This window comes from Pyrus communis, chromosome 7 (assembly GCF_041283825.1).
Source record: "Pyrus communis isolate YQ-2024b chromosome 7, ASM4128382v1, whole genome shotgun sequence".
Taxonomy (NCBI): domain Eukaryota; kingdom Viridiplantae; phylum Streptophyta; class Magnoliopsida; order Rosales; family Rosaceae; genus Pyrus; species Pyrus communis.
Genome location: NC_142571.1, coordinates 8,019,727 through 8,036,853, shown reverse-complemented (window position 1 = coordinate 8,036,853; position 17,127 = coordinate 8,019,727). Strand labels below are relative to the sequence as shown.

The 17,127-nt window shown below is 39.5% G+C and overlaps 2 protein-coding genes and 1 long non-coding RNA gene across 3 annotated transcripts; all 3 read right to left on the bottom strand.

Annotated features, from left to right (window-relative positions):
• Positions 1-224: 224 nt before the first annotated feature.
• On the bottom strand, positions 225-2,353 carry LOC137733300 (type III polyketide synthase A-like). Its single transcript, XM_068472454.2, has 2 exons — positions 1,704-2,353; positions 225-1,382 (listed from the first exon to the last, which is right to left on the bottom strand). The coding sequence occupies exons 1-2, from the start codon at positions 1,912-1,914 to the stop codon at positions 397-399; spliced, it is 1,197 nt and encodes a 398-aa protein (XP_068328555.2). The 5' UTR covers positions 1,915-2,353; the 3' UTR covers positions 225-396.
• A 323-nt stretch (positions 2,354-2,676) lies between these two features.
• LOC148695627 (uncharacterized) lies at positions 2,677-4,300 on the bottom strand. The gene is made up of 2 exons (XR_015963859.1): positions 3,882-4,300; positions 2,677-3,197 (listed from the first exon to the last, which is right to left on the bottom strand). It is a non-coding gene; the product is annotated as an uncharacterized LOC148695627 (long non-coding RNA).
• Positions 4,301-8,493: 4,193 nt separating this feature from the next.
• ASG3 (SNF2 domain-containing protein / helicase domain-containing protein) lies at positions 8,494-15,820 on the bottom strand. The gene is given in 17 exon segments (XM_068474654.2): positions 8,494-8,827; positions 8,919-9,033; positions 9,140-9,304; positions 9,543-9,688; positions 10,394-11,037; positions 11,115-11,240; positions 11,557-11,760; positions 11,860-11,967; positions 12,222-12,311; positions 12,963-13,080; positions 13,163-13,298; positions 13,532-13,712; positions 14,159-14,290; positions 14,446-14,606; positions 14,713-14,791; positions 15,476-15,483; positions 15,585-15,820. Coding segments are annotated over 17 exon segments (2,619 nt in total). The 5' UTR covers positions 15,766-15,820; the 3' UTR covers positions 8,494-8,802.
• Between the last annotated feature and the right edge of the window lie 1,307 nt (positions 15,821-17,127).

Below are 17,127 nucleotides of genomic sequence, written 5' to 3'. Positions count from 1 at the left end.
ACTTCGGGAACACCTAACGCCCCTAGAGTCAAATAAAAAGGCATCAGAAGCAGCCAGAGGTGCACAACCAACCCAAACATGAAAATTTTCTAAACTATGCTCACACGAAATGATGGCATCAACTACAAAATTAACTTCTTTAAAAATTTTATTCCATGAAATAAATTCAAAAGAAGAGGCCAACTATTTAATGTGTTCAATAATAACCTTGATACGCCAAGGAATCAAAATTCGAACAACTCCATTTCATTAAAATGACCAAATTAAATTAAATTGAAACAACACCATTTCATAATTTCATTAATGAAATTCTAACAAAGTATCTTATCGTTGTATCCGTATCGGTGTGCGTGCAACATGCACAACCCTCGTAGCTTATTGAGACCATTCACACCACTAGAGGCTGCGAAGGAGAATGCCTTCAAAAGTAATCCCAGGCCCAAATGCCAAGGCAAGTCCCCATTCCTCATCCCTCCCCTCCTTTTTCTTCAACTTCAACTCTTCCCTCATATTTTCCATCACATAAAAAATGGTGTTGCTGCTCACGTTCCCATAGTCCATCAGTGCCCTTCTGCTGCACTCCAGCTTATCACTACTCAGCTTCAGCGTGCTCTCCATCTTGTTCAGAATCGCCGGTCCACCCGGGTGCACTGCCCAAAACAGCTCGTTGAAGTTCTTCAGCTCTGCTTTCGCCGGCACGGTCAGCTTCTTGCAAAACTCCTCTATGTTCTCGTCAATTTTCTGGGGCAGGTCCCTTCCAAGCTTGAAGTTAATGCCTTCCTCCGACAGCCTGCCGTCGATCACACTGTGAGTCCCAGGGAGGAACTGCTGGACGGCGTAGTTGAGCTCCATGAAAGGAGACTCTTGTCCTGCTATTGGGTTGCTTCCAATGATCACAGCTGCAGCTCCATCCCCGAATAGCGCTGCCCCTACAAGGTCGTAAGGGCGCGCCTTGTTGGGGGGCCTGAAGCCAAGGATTGTGGTCTCGGAAGTGGTTAGCAAGACGCGGCTTCCAGGGTTGTTTTCAGCTATGTCTTTGGCAACGCGGAGGCCGCTGACACCACCGTAGCAGCCTAGGAAGTAGAGCATGACGCGGCCAACATCGTTCCTTAGGCCTAGCTTGCTTGAGAGGTAGAGGTCGCCGCCTGGGAGTCTGATTTCACTTGAGGAGACGTAGACAATGTGAGTGATGTCTTCAACCGGCCTTCCCCATTCCTTGATGCAAGCAAGGCTGGCTTCCAACGCCATCTCCACCACCGCAGGGTTTGCAATTTCAAGCCGCTGTTTGATGGTGGCTGTGCCCTCTGTTGCTAGCTCAGGGTACTTGTCTAGGATCTCCTTGGACATCACTGTGTACCTAGTCTTCACAGTGGTGGTTTTGCCTAGAAAAAACAAAGACATAAATAATCACATAACGCGTCTAAGTACGTATTATGTGTACCACATCAATGAGATCGACAGATATGGTACAAATAATGGGAATTGTTATTAGCACTTCAAAAATCTCATTCTACACTCCTCACAAGTGTATTTTTCTTTTTAATTATAAAAAGTTTGGAGTGCTAAATGAGATTTTTGGAGTACTAATAACAATTCCCCAAATAATTATACAATTTAGTCAAAAACGTAATTTAGAAACAAGCAAGTAAAGAAACCATTCTAAGAAACTTAACACAAGACATAGTATAAGTAATTTTGCTTACACAGACGCTCCAGTTTCTCCTTGATGGCGGCGTCTTCACATTTTGTATCGCGAATGTAGCCCTCGACCAAGCAGTCTTGAGGGATGAGCTGGCTCGGGAAGGCCTTGCCCAATGCAAGGACGGTTGCCTTTCCCGGGGTAGGAGCATACCTACATGGGGAACGATGTTGCCCGGAAGAACCATTAGTGCCGTTTCTCTCGACCTTCGACATCTTTACGAGACTATGAGGAGGAGACTGAGCAAAGGAAGGTATCTGAGTTTGGAGAAAAGCAAAGGGAATGTGTATATAAGGGGGAGATTTGGGTGGTGTTGGAGAGGAGTTGGTTTCAGGGGGAGAGTAGCATGAAAAGAAAGAGATGTCTAATTTATTGTGGTTTGGTGATTTTATGGGTTTCTTTTTTGTTGGGGAGGAGTTAGGAGGGTGATTCTTTCAGGAGGGAACTAAAACAATCTTTCCCTTTTGTTTGGTTTGGTAAAACCACACAGTAAAAAGGTTGAAAACAAAATAGTTACCTTCTTCAAAAGCATGAGTAGTTAAAAAAAGAGGGTTAGGATTTAGGGTTTCGTAGAATCAAATAAGAGTGCCTGAGTTCAAATTCTCTTACCCGTAGATTAGAGTAGTATTGTTCATTTCTAAATCATCTCATTCCGAACACAGCTCTGTAATTTGAATATTAGAAAAATGATTTGGGATTGAAATCTTTTAAACTTGAGGAGCATATTAGATTCCAGTCACGCTCTTTGCACCTGATGACACCGTTTGTTTCTTCAACAGTTCAACTACCGCCCTTTCACATTATTCAAGCCTTTTCTTTTAGAGCCTTTTGCCTCTCTTTTTTTTTTTTTTTGGCCATCCAGGCTTTGGCTAGCTGAAGGGGGTGGGGTGTCTTGTGTGTTGTGTATGCGATCGGACCGCCACGTGGACTGGTCATTCGCACCCAAGAATTTTTCAAAACAAGGGAATTCAAATCTAAAAAAATCTCTTAACTACATGTAACAAATATAAGAATTCAAATTTCTCGTGACAACATAAGGTGGTGGATATAAGAGATTTACAATCTAATGTAACACCAAGAATATGGATCTTGCAGCCTGCCTTCTGGTTAGTAAAGCACGGGCATGCTTCACTTCTCATCGCTGTGATTTCACTCCACAATTTCGTGGCCGTATCCATTTTGTGTTGTGCTGCACTTCCCACTCGATGGTAGTTGACTTTACGTTGTTCGTGCTTCGTGGGTTTTTAGTTTCGAGCAGGTGTGGTTTTAACTGGGTATAAGTTTGGTTTAGTGGGATTTGGAGTGTGGAAGGACGGTATATGATCCAATGGTTGAGACGAGGGGTAACAATGAAATTGAGATAGCGGTTAGCAGAATGTTGGGAAGATGTTTTAGGATGAGGAGGGTAGCAACAACTGTGTATTTACAAGATTGAGATGTGAATGTGATCGAGATGACCTTAAAACCCCACCGGTTAGCAGCAACAAAGATGTGCAACCTAAACACAACGAAAACGAAGGAAAGTCTGATTTTTCATGTCAAGTTACCGTTGCTTGTACATACCCTGCCGACAACAGGCAATATGAAAAAGAAAGTAAAGAATGGCTAAACGAAAAATGTTTGGGAAATCGTTTGTCTCAGATAGATTATTGTTGAGAGAGCCTTATTGCCCTGGTGTCAAGGAACAGGGCATAAAAGATTTTTTTGGAGGAATGGGATCAACTATTTCGATTTTCAGGCAAAAGTTTCCTTCGGTGGCTGAGTTTTGTTTGATTCTCAGACGAAGTTTCCTGGAAAAGAGAGAAGGCAACTGTTTAAAAGAAAGGTTTCGAATCAGGTGCATAGGTTCTCTCTGGGTTTTTGAAGGTGAAAGTTTAAGTCGGTAGGGGAGCACAAATGATGTAGGAAGTAGGATTGAGATACTAAAATGTCAATTGCTAGCCACGGGAAACTTAGACGAAGTTGAATTCTTGCAAATGAATATTCTTGAGATGTAAATCTATCAAGAAATAAACAGGCACTAAAATCAGTGAGTTGCAGACCTTGTTAGTTATGATACTTCAGCCTTGGGGGCTCAAACAAGATAAAACTCCATTCAGTTTTAAATGATTAAGGCTGGTTTTGTAAGCAAAATACCGTCGAAGATTGTAAAAACTTCAGCACTAGTTCCAGGAATCATTACCAGAATCGTTGAGCAACTCCGAATGATGGCCTTGATACGCAGTTTAACTCGTGTACCATGCCAAGACACAAATTTCGCCGCGAACAAGTTTTCCGGCAACTCCCCAAGAACGACCTGATTTTGTACATCAGCAACCTTCATTCTGTTCAGCATACAGGTCATTAGTTCATGGTGTTAAGAAGTCGTATTGAGAGGTCCACCAAACGCTTGAGAGCCTTAATATTTGCTTTTTTTACGGCATTACATGCACAGGCACCAAGCTTTAAATCTGGCTGCAGGGTAGTAATCTGGTGTTCTTCAAGGCTCCTGACCGGTAAAATTGAGTAAAATCAGGCCAAACCCAACCTGATCTCAATTCGAGTATTTATTGGATTGGATTGATGCATTGTCCGTCCATTTCATCCCAAACTCAATCCGAATTTTCGCCTGAGGTCAATTGTCCACGTATTATTAGTCCCACGTCATATTATATAAGTTATGTATAACATGGATGACTCTGACAGTTTGTTGACTTTCAATTGGATGATGAATGGTACTTAGGCTTTACATGTTGAGAATCAATGTCAATTGTAGGTGAAGTAGGTGGATGTTGTAGGTGAAGTAAGTGTGTGAGGTTGGTGAAGTAAGTGTGTGAGGTTGGTGAAGTAAGTGGAGGTTGTAGGTGAAGTAGGTGGATGTTGTAGGTGAAGTAAGTGTGTGGTGTAGCTTTCATTTGGTTTGCTATAAATACCCAAGTCCTCAAGCATTGTATATCATCCAAGGAAAAACAAAGCCTAGAGCTAAATAAGAAAAGTTTTGCTAATTAGTTTGTTTTGTGAGCTTTCTTTAAGAGTGTGCTCTATTTTCTTCTTCTTGGGATCATTAGAGTTATCTTGGATACTCTTCTTATTCAACAATTGGTATCAGAGCCAAGTCGGTCAGGGATCGTTCTTGGTAGAGCATTGGTTGTAAAGTCTCTTGAATTTCCGAGTATGCTCTGTGGTTGCAGTTTTGACTGATCTTCACATCAGAAAAGATTTCTTGAGATTATTGCTGGGGTTATCACAAACCTTGAGAGGGAGCTTCTTTGTGTCAAGAGTAGTGTATTACTCTGCACGGTAGTCACTCAAGCTTGTTCGGTGTAGTCAAAGTCTTGCCGATACGATGGGTGATCTTCAAGTTGTTGGAGGAATCAAGAAGCTCAACAACCAAAACTATAACACGTGGGCAACGTGTATAGAGTCTTACCTTCAAGGTCAAGACTTGTGGGAGGTTGTCGGTGGTAGTGAAGTTACACAACCGGCAGCGGAAGATGCTAACGACGTCTTACGGAAGTGGAAAATTAAAGCAGGCAAATCAATGTTTGCCTTAAAGACCACAATAGAAGAAGAAATGTTGGAGCACATTCGGGATGCTAAAACGCCAAAGGAAGCATGAGACACTTTTGTTACACTCTTTTCAAAGAGGAATGATACAAAATTGCAACTTCTCGAGAATGAGCTGCTATCGATGGTACAACGCGACATGACGATTGCCCAGTACTTTCACAAGGTGAAGTCGATATGCCGCGAAATTTCAGAATTAGATCTAACAGCTCCTATTGGGGAAACCAGGATGAAGAGAATAATTATCCATGGTTTGAGACCCGAATATCGAGGGTTCATTGCCGCTATACAAGGATGGCCGACACAACCATCGCTTGTTGAGTTTGAAAATTTGCTTGCAAGTCAAGAAGCTATGGCCAAGCAAATGGGAGGAGTCTCACTGAAGAGTGAAGAGGAAGCGCTCTACACCAACAAAAGCAAAGGCACCTTCAAGCGGTACACTGGTAGTGGATCTAAAAATGATGGAGAAAAGGTGCAAAGTCACCAAGGAAATGGAGGCTCTCGTTTTGGGGGAGCTTGGAAGAATCGCGGTAATAGTAAAAAGTTTAGTGGCAAGTGTTACAACTGCGGGAAGATGGGTCACATGGCGAAAGATTGTTGGACCAAGAAAGAGCCTGTTGAAAGTAATACTGCTACTTCCAGTTCGAAGGAGAATAGTGAAGATGGCTGGGATGCTGAAGCATTATTCGTTACGGAGGAAGAAGAAGAATTAGCCCTCACGGTAACAACACCAGAACGCATTGACTACAAAAATGATTGGATCGTAGATTCGGGCTGCTCAAATCATATGACGGGTGATAAACAAAAGCTGCAAAATCTATCTGAATACAAGGGATGGAAATGTTGCGATCCAACAAGTGGAAGATGTTACACTTCACGAGATGTAGTGTTTGATGAAGCGTCTTCTTGGTGGTCATCAGAGAAGGAGGTGCTACCAGACTCTAGAGAATTTGGAGAAAAGCTGCAACAGAAGATGGGGGAGCATACTATCCAACTCCAACCAAGTTTAGATGAATCAGGAGATTCAAATGACGATGATGTCGAACAGAGAGTGACTCAGAATCCTTGGCAAACTGGCATGTATCAACAACCAGACGAAGAAGGTGGGCCTAGTGTACCGGAAGAATCAACTCCACAATCTCAACTCCGAAGGTCAACAAGAGCACGGAGACCAAATCCCAAATACGCCAATGCAGCCATAATTGAAGAAACAACTGCAACAGAACCTGAGACGTTCGAAGAAGTATCGCAGAGTTCTGAGTGGATGACAGCTATGAAAGAAGAGCTTGATGCACTTCAGCAAAATCAGACTTGGGATCTCGTGCCAAAGTCAAGAGATGTGAAACCCATATCCTGCAAGTGGGTTTACAAGATAAAGCGTCGTCCAGATGGGTCAATCGAGAGGTACAAGGCACGATTGGTAGCTCGTGGTTTCTCTCAACAGTACGGACTAGACTATGATGAAACGTTTAGTCCAGTGGCGAAGCTTACAACAGTACGAGTCTTACTTGCACTTGCAGCCAACAAAAACTGGAATCTGTGGCAGATGGATGTGAAGAATGCTTTTCTTCATGGAGAGCTGGATCAGGAGATCTACATGATCCAACCAATGGGATTTCAGAACCAAGATCATCCTGAATATGTGTGTAAACTGCGGAAAGCACTCTACGGATTGAAACAAGCACCCAGGGCGTGGTATGGTAAGATTGCTGAATTTCTAACACAAAGTGGTTATTCAGTAACACCTGCAGATTCCAGCTTGTTTGTCAAAGCCAATGAAGGAAAGCTAGCTATTGTGCTAGTGTATGTGGATGACTTAATCATAACCGGTGATGATGAGGCAGAAATTCTTCAGACGAAGGAGAATTTATCAGTCCGTTTCCAGATGAAGGAACTTGGTCAACTCAAGCATTTCCTTGGTCTAGAGGTTGATCGCACACAAGAAGGAATATTTCTCTGTCAACAGAAGTATTCCAAAGATTTATTGAAGAGGTTCGGAATGCTCGAATGCAAGCTGATCTCTACGCCGATGGAGCCAAATGTCAAAATGAGTGCACATGAAGGAAAAGATTTGGAAGATGCGACGATGTATCGACAATTGGTAGGTAGTCTGATCTACTTAACCTTGACTCGACCTGACATTTCTTATGCAGTTGGTGTGATGAGTCGGTACATGCAAAATCCAAAAAAGCCTCACTTGGAAGCAGTTCGACGAATACTGAGATATGTGAAGAGTACAATTGACTATGGTCTTTTGTACAAGAAAGGTGAAGACTGCAAGTTAGTTGGTTACTGTGATGCTGACTATGCGGGAGATCATGACACCAGGAGATCAACAACTGGGTATGTGTTTAAGCTTGGTTCTGGAACCATCTCTTGGTGTAGCAAGAGACAGCCAACGGTATCTTTGTCAACCACAGAAGCAGAGTATAGAGCAGCAGCAATGGCAGCTCAAGAGAATGCATGGCTGGTACAGTTGATGAGTGATCTACATCAACCAGTAGATTATCCAGTACCATTGTACTGTGATAACCAATCGGCAATTCGCTTGGCGGAAAATCCAGTCTTTCATGCAAGAACTAAACATGTGGAAGTGCACTACCACTTTATCAGAGAAAAGGTTCTACAAGAAAAGATTGAGATGAGACAGGTCAAGACGAATGATCAAGTTGCGGACTTGTTCACAAAAAGTTTAAGTACAGGCAAGCTCGAAAATTCTCACAAAGAATGAGAGCTGACATTGAGGGGGAGTGTTGAGAATCAATGTCAATTGTAGGTGAAGTAGGTGGATGTTGTAGGTGAAGTAAGTGTGTGAGGTTGGTGAAGTAAGTGTGTGAGGTTGGTGAAGTAAGTGGAGGTTGTAGGTGAAGTAGGTGGATGTTGTAGGTGAAGTAAGTGTGTGGTGTAGCTTTCATTTGGTTTGCTATAAATACCCAAGTCCTCAAGCATTGTATATCATCCAAGGAAAAACAAAGCCTAGAGCTAAATAAGAAAAGCTTTGCTAATTAGTTTGTTTTGTGAGCTTTCTTTAAGAGTGTGCTCTATTTTCTTCTTCTTGGGATCATTAGAGTTATCTTGGATACTCTTCTTATTCAACATTACATTTCTCGGTTAAAACTTTAGTACATTTTTATAATTTAATTCCAACTTTGCATAGTTAAAAAATACTTCCGTTTCTCTTAAAGAAAAAAAAGAAGTAAATAGCGGATTGCCCTACTGATTAGAGTCTTCATTTTCAACTCACAGTGTATCGAGTTTAAACTTTTCAAACTCTTCAAAAGCCATTCAATGACCGGCAGATTCAAATCTTTTAACCGAAGATATTTGGTATCACTCATACATTTGAGGGTTTTACACAACAACACTTCATGTTTTCATGTTCCCAGTTCCTACACTAGAACATTATCAAACAAGGGAAAAGGTCAACATATTTACTCTGGAGGTGAACACATTTACAAGACAAGAAAGGCGGCACGCGTTCATTTTCCAAACGTTATTCTATCAGCTACATCTGTGGAATACGAGGACCTCGTCCTGCGCGGGATCAGTCAAAAACGTCAAGCAGACCGCTTAAAATAATACCTGCAAAGATTTCAAGAAATTAGTTTGCTGCGAAAGTCGGTATGTATGTATGTTGGGACAGGATGAGGGAAAAAAGCGAAAGAAAACATACACGTATATCTTTATGCCATAAATAGAAGCATATTTTCGTAGAAGGCGTTCGACGGAGTACCATTCTGCACGATCTGATGCATCTTGATACCCAATACGTGGCATGTGTATTGAAGCTTTAAAATCAAGCAGACGAGTATGATATGAGAGGCTTAACTTGTCAGAATCCAAATTAACAAACATTAACACAAAAAACTACACTTTTGGATTGCAAATATTTACCAGAACTTTGAGCAGCTGAAAACGATGCTTTCGATAAGCAACTTTCCAAGTCAGGGATAGAAATCTTGCTGCGGGGTACTTTACGCCTAGGATTATAAGATTGCACAACAGCCAAAGCCACCCATTGAGGAGGATTCGAGTCCATCTCAGGCTCATCTGAATCCTCTACAGTAAGGAAGAAAGTTAACTACAAATTGTAAAATATACTTCAAGCTGAAATGATATACAAATTCTTGCATAGTGCGTTGTGCAGCCAAGAGCTACTTAAAGTTTTCTCAAGAAATTATTGTGCTGCAAATGATATAATCACATTTCTCGAGTACTTGTACTTCTGTGCAGAATAGATTCCTTTGTATAATAAGCGACGAGACGAATTTAGATAACATAGAGACCAGAGGCTAACCATAAACTCTTTTAAGGTGAAGATCACCAAGATGCAGGTCACCAAATTCGGAAGCTCGTTGATACGCATCAGGGATACTTGCAGATAGCTTGGACAGTGCATCAAACATTCCTCCACGACCCCAGTGTCCAGAATCATCAACACAGCTGTGAAATAAACATAGAACTAAGGTCTGGCAGTAAATCACCAACCACCCACCAAGACAGAGAGTTTTTGAAACTGAAGTAGTTTGAGCACATTTGTAATACCAAAGGAAAATAATTAAATAGAACCTTAAATCATATGGTTGCAAACTCTCATAATCTCTGGACATAATAAGGAATCACGCTGCAGAATGAGTTCATCAGCAGAAAAAGTCCACTGACGAATAATTCACTTGAGTAATAATCTTTATTTTGTATTCAATGATTCATCAATTTTGTGGTGGCCTTGGTTATTATCTCTAGAGAGTTAATAAAATAAACTTGGTAACAACTATTAATATTTAGAATATAAAATCCCACAACAATTCAAAGTCTTGCATCACAATATATAAGATCTTGTGCCCACACATGTCCAATTGGTTTGGGATTAACATGATGTTAGAGCAGGCGATTCATCCACTTGTTTGGCTCAATCCAGCCACACTTGAGATTACACTTGGGATTATAAAATAACCGATGTTGGATTCAAGGAAAGAAAGAAAGAAAGAAAGAATGAAAAATTATTCAAGCATTAAGAAGCCTTACAAACTAAAGAAAACTGTTTGAAGAGCAAAATATCAGAAACACAAGAAAACACATATTCACCGTTCTAACTCATCCAATGCAATATAATGCTCAGGAGGAGGAATTTAGTGATATTAAATTTACCTGAAAACAATGGTAGGCTCAGAGGGGCAAACTTTTGATGGTTGTGTACAATCCCCATAAACAAATTGGACAGAACCTGAATCAGACATCATGTCACTATCCACAGGGCTGATAGGGTCTTCAACAGACAGTGAATGGTATCCAAGCTCTTCCCACTTTGACAACTTCTTCTCGTCTGCTTTCTTCTTTGCAGTCTCAAGTTTTAGACGTTTTTCCTTGAGTAGATTTCTTCTGCTTCCCATATCCATATTTTCTTGTTACACGTTCTTGAATTTTTCAACCCAAGAGAGATATGAAGATTCATCAAAGCCCGAATTGAAACTAAGAGAAGTGGAACCTTCTCCTACAACAAGATCATTTCCATTCAAAACATCTGCTGGATTAAGCTCAAATTTCCTCTCATCCTTGGTAGCTACTTGTTTATTCCGCACTGAAATTACCTTCTCAGCCATAGTATTCAGTTCTGACATCTCAAGCACACCATTGTTGACTTCATCAGGATCGAAGAGATGTAACCCAAATATGATGGATCGTAAGTCACTAGGTTCAACTCCACTTGTTTCTTTACCATCCTGGTCCATAACATTGTCCCCAACAACATTATGGCTTAGCTGCAATTTCCTCTCTGCTCTCCGCATGATAACCTATATTGACACATTTGAAATATTTATGTAATGGCCTCAAAGGCTTTAGAGGCAACAACTGATATATTGTGTCTCACCTCCTCCACCGTACGTCCTGTAACTAGGTTTATTGACAGTACGTTATTCATCTGACCAATCCTGTGTGCCCGCTGCAGAGCTTGCTTGTCAACCTGGGGATTCCAATCTTGCTCATAGAATATAACCTACCGTATGCAAATTGAGCAAAAGAACGTCAGGAAAGAAAGAAATGGCTAATGTAAAATGAATAGAATACAAATATGATGTGATTAAAAGCAACTTCAGGGAAGAATTTATGTTACTTGAAATTTTACAACATAGCCTACTTTAGGTTCCTCAACAGCAATATATTATAAACCTCTCAAAATTATTCTATTAATGTCATTCTCTCTGATAGCAAGTTACCCAATCTTAAAGTAATATGCTGGACATAAGATTATCACTTGTCAGACCCAAGATTCTTGTTAGTAACAAGGTACACTACTGTTTGCAAAAACTCACAGTATCAGCAGCCACAAGATTCAAGCCAACTCCCCCAGCTCTTGTAGAGATCATGAAGACAAAAGCACCATTTTGATCAGCTTGAGACTTCAAACTTTTTTTTGTTGATTGTGTGCTGAAACTTCTTATGGCAGCAAAGCGCTCCTCAGCGCGAATTGATCCATCAAGCCGCTCGTAAGAATACTTTCGTAACTCCAGAAAATCCTACAGTACATAAGAGAATATAAATTGTTAAATGCATGCAAACAAGCTGAAGCATTTATCATTTTGCATGAAACAGGAGAAGGACAGAAAAAAACAAACCTGCAGAATATCAAGGGTATGCGTCATCTGTGCAAAGAGAAGCACACGGTGTCCATACTCATGTAGCTTTTGAAGTAGTCGATCCAAGATTATAAGCTTACCACTAGCCTGATCAAAAAATAAAAAATAAACAGAGAATGGTTGGTAGGAAATAAATATTACAAGAGAGCAGAATACATACTAAAAGTACTTAAATCGAGATTCAGGGATCAGGCATTTTAGCTTAATGAACCAAACCAACTAGAGCTCCACTATCATATGTTAATCAGAAATGCTTCTATAGATGTTAAGAGTTTGGAAATTACATGACTTGGCTACACTCTCATATTTCATTATCATTTACCAAGTGTTGATATAAATACCTGAACCAGGTGTTCGCCCTCTTCATATGGTTCAGGCTCAATACCAGGGAAGAGATATGGATGGCTACATGCTTTTCGCAGCTGTATTACCTATATTGCCAGTGGCAGAAGTAAAATCAAAAGGGCTGATCACTGCATATAACAATAAGCAATGAAGTACTGAATAAGCACACAAATACTTGAACCAAGAAGCCAGATTAAACAAGAATAAGGAACTAACAGTACCGCATCAGGAGTTAGCACCATTTTGGTATCACTATTTTAGGTCCTGCTTTTTTATACGACTTCTTCCTTGTAGTTATAGGAAAAGTAGCACATGCATTTGGTACATTTCTGATTTTTCTTCTACTTCATCAAAGTTGCGGAGAAGCAGTAGCTGGGAAGCAACTAGCAGGTCGTTTTAAAGTTACAGTTATAAAAAAGTAGCACTTTGGGCTCAAAATAAAAAATGACAATCATTAAACTCATTTTAATAATTTCAATAAATTATACTGAGCAGTTGGAAAAATGATTTGACTATGTACACAGCTTTTGAATTGCATTTACCAAATATTATTTTACAGCTACCAGCCAATAGGACCTGGTAAAACCAAGAATCACGTAGAAATATAATAACCTCCCTGCATTTGTAATTTTGTAGATGGTATAGGATAAAGGAGTTTAATGCCAATGTATCATTTATAAGAAAAGATTCAAGGGAGAAAACAAACACTTCGGTGAAAATTAGAAAAGCTAACTTACAATATTCTGTAAGGACTGATGATTTGAACCTCCGGAAGAGAGTGCAAGTAGCTTAGGAAGCTCCTTTCTCAATATTGACATATACACCTTCTTTTGCAAGCTGACCAATGGTGCCAGCCTATCAAGATAATGCATCTTTGCATCATATTCATTATGTTCTAAGAGTATGTCTACAATGAAGAAAGAGATGGAGAACTTACACTGTTATCTCAGTAAGCGGTGGCAGGGATAAATCTCCAGACTCAATAAGTTTAGATTTTGTACGGCGGAGCATGAAAGCTCCCAAGATACTTCTTAAGGTTTTGAGTTGTTCCTTGACTTTGCTTGTATCATGGCCTGTTCAGGAATAACAAGTGCCATGTATATAAAACCATGTTTTGACATCCCAAAGTTCATTCTCCTTAATAATTGCCAACAGAATAGTTGGGTCATAAGACCAAGAACTCATCTCCACACAGAGAGGATACAGGATCTTACCTGCAGCTGAATTTTAAGTAAGAAATGTTCACAAATCATTATACATCACATTATAGGCCACCCAACTTACTTATGACAAGTAAGAACATTACCTGATGAGGGATCTCCAGCTTCCTTGAATGTTGCAAGGAACTCGTCTAGCTTCCCAAAGACTGAAGGCATACAAAAATGCATCAAAGCCCAAAGTTCAGTGAGATTGTTTTGGATAGGTGTGCCAGTCATCAGTAACCGTCTTGGTATGAGATAGCGCTCTCTTAGGACATTGTGCAAAACCTATTAACGTCGAAACATATATATGTTTGTAATTACAGTTATTATCAGGGGAAAAAAATTGTATAATAACTTCCATCCCTTTCTTCGTGTGCTCAAATTTTCTTATTATGCCTGCGTAGCACAAACTTTCATGGTCTTCATACTAGAAGTCACAGAGTATTGGAATCAAAGTTAAAAATTTTCAACATCAATTGCCATGGGAAGAGGTTTATAATTAAAAAAGCATACCAAACTGATCAGCAGTATGCTGTTATTTTTATTTCTGAAAGCCAGTGGTTCAAACTGTCATATAATTAATAGCTGTACCTGGTTAATTATTTTCCTGATTCACACTACTGGACTACATAGTATAGTATCAGTATTAATCAATCATAATAAGAAAAATGTTGCTACTAGTATAGGGTTCCTTAATTCATAAGAGAAAATCTGTGACATCTTAAACATACACTGGAAGGGTTTTTGAGCCTTTGCGCTTCATCTATTACTGCATAGCTCCAGGGCATCTGAGAAAGAAAATCCTGATCTGCCAAGGCTATGTCATATGTTGTCAACAGGACATCAAAAGGCAACGACAATACCTGTCCATTGGTCCAACTTGAAAACATCAATCCAAGACAAAAAATAGCTTATTAGAGAGCTAATAATAGTAATTAGCTATAAATTCAACCAAACATAGTGATTGACATCTATAGTTTATTCCTTCCAAAAGGTAAATAGCAGGACTGAAACTTACATCAGATGAGGAGGTCTGTTCGTTTATGTGCTTGTAGATTGTCCTGCGTAGAATGCGCCGATTTTCTTTATCACCAATATACCGAAGAGCCTTTAGTTTTGGAGCAAATGTGTCCATCTCTGTCATCCAACCATCTGTCACACTCAAAGGACACAATACCACTGTGTGTAATGACCGATGGAAGGAAACAAGAAATGTATCAGGCACACCAGTACAGAAAATATGAACTTCAAGGAATTCACACCAAAAGCAAAAAATGAAACTCACAAAATGGTCCAGGTGACATCTTCTGAACCTTCAAATAGCTCAGTAATGAAACAGCTTGTAACGTCTTTCCCAGTCCCATCTGACAATCATTCTCTTGGGTTCAAGACTTCAAGTACAATGAACACAGCCAAAAATATTTCGTTTCCAGTTACTTCTCCTCAACATGTGCAACTAGTTGTATCCTCAACAATAAATATGAACATCTTCATTAAATTTTTTTTTTTTTTTTTTTTTTTCCTTTTGTTTTTCTTTTGGACCTATAACCTATTGGCAAGCAAGGATATGTACATCTCATACTTCCTAAACCCCACTGAAGGTGCGATTCAGTCCTGTCCTTGGATACAATACGAACATTACCAACTAAGCTAAATTGACACCTTCCACTGAATTCGGTTACGATATTGACTCTACTGTTAAAAGTTGAAACCCTCAGCCAATACCAACAAATCATATACTGGTGACAGAAATCAAAAGTACAAGCGGGTTCGATAACAGTACAGACTATGAAACTAATTTTTTTGCTCATTTCCAACCTGAGACACTAAGGAACACCAAATTATGCAATGAAACTCAAGAATTTAATTATGCAATAAAATTACAGTATTTAAATTCATAAGAACATAATGTGCACTATCGAAAATTACTTTAATTTTTCGAAAATTAATAACCAAATTTCAAACTCAAACGACCGAATTCAAGGAAATTTCAAAATCACAAATTCAACACATGTAAGAAGACTTCAAAAGAGTGACAGCAGTTGTACCTCGTCTCCTGAAAATTCAATCAAACAATTCATCAAAGATTTAAACTTTATTTCGTAGATTTTCTCGGCAACCAAACACGTTGAAAAATATCATTAGGAAGCCCCTTACCGAGAATGACGTTGACGCCGAGATTGTATCGGCGTATGAGCCACGACACGCCTTCGACCTGGTGAGGCTTCAGTTTAGCCTTGACGCCGAGCTCTTCAGAGTCGACACGCGCGTCTCCGGCGCGTGCGTCATCAGTGAGTATGATCTTCGCCGCGGCTTTGAGCCTCTGCTCGTAATTCATCGTCCGTCTTCTCAAACTCAGTAGAGAGAGAGAGAGAGAGAGAGAGAGAGAGACAGACAGACAGAGCGCGCTTTTGAACGAAGAGCGGTGGAGGGAAGAGAGAGACTTCAGTGACCAGAATACCCTTAATCAGTTCCGCATTTACATTACAAAGACGTCTGTTTAGCGGTTAGAAACGATTCTAGGCGAAACTTGTAGACAAAATTTGTAAATTAAAATTATGTAGCATCAATATAAATGAACACATTTGTTAACTTTTAAGTAATAATTTAATCATCAATTTTTATGTTATTTAGTTTGCATAAAATTGTGTACAAATTTAGTCTTCGTAACATACCAGGAATAAATAGAGTGATTAACGTTATCAAAGTTGTGAGAATAAAAGTGAAAAGTTATGATAGGTATACTAAATTTGTAGATTAAAATTACAAACTAAATGACGTGTTACCAACAAAAATAAGCATGTTAACCAACACTTAAGTGATAATCCAATCATTAACTTCCATGTCATTTAGTTTACAAAATTTAGTCTACACATTTAGTCTTCCTAGCATTATCCAAAGTAAAAGGTTTTTGAGCCAAAAAGAAAACCACACGTTGTCCTCTAAGCCCGCCACGTTACTTATGTGCAAAATTTCGTGCTAAGTTTTCAGTAGTCAAATATTATTCTTACATATGGCAACCTTTTTTTTAAAAAAAAAAAAGAATGAAAAAGATTTCACAACTTTTTTTCATCCCAAAAAAATTCGTGAATTTTCTTTGATCACTAGTTTCTTCGCACGTGCTCACACATACGCATGATGTTTTTTTTTTTCGCCAAATCTCGTCTCGCCACATGTCAGTATATGTTCATAATTCTTATAAACAGGTTTCTTATAAGATTTTCAACCAATCACGGGCTGCCACGTAGCATAATCTACAACCCCATCCTTTCCTTTTTTTTTTTCTCAATATAAACTCTACATCCAACCTAAAACTCGCACACCAAATTCAAAATATCTCTAAATCCTTCTTCATAGTGTCTAAATCTTGAATTCTGACAATGTCTTCTTCAAGGAGATTGTTAGAAATCGAAGAGTAAGAGAATGAATTGTTCGAGCTCTAGGAGCGAGAAAATGAATTGTTCCAAATGGAAGAGCAAGAAAATCAAGAACGTAAACTAAGACATGATGAAGCAAGAAGAGAGAGAACCGCACATACCGGTCGTGTCATGCAAGTTGTGGCGCTAATCTACAGACCTAGTCGTTTCCCAAACCTCAATAGAAAGAGGAAAAATAAGGTAATGGTCTCTTGAAAGATTACTTTGCCCCAAATTGTGTTGTCCTACTATGTATTTTAGACGCCATTTTAGAATGCAACCAT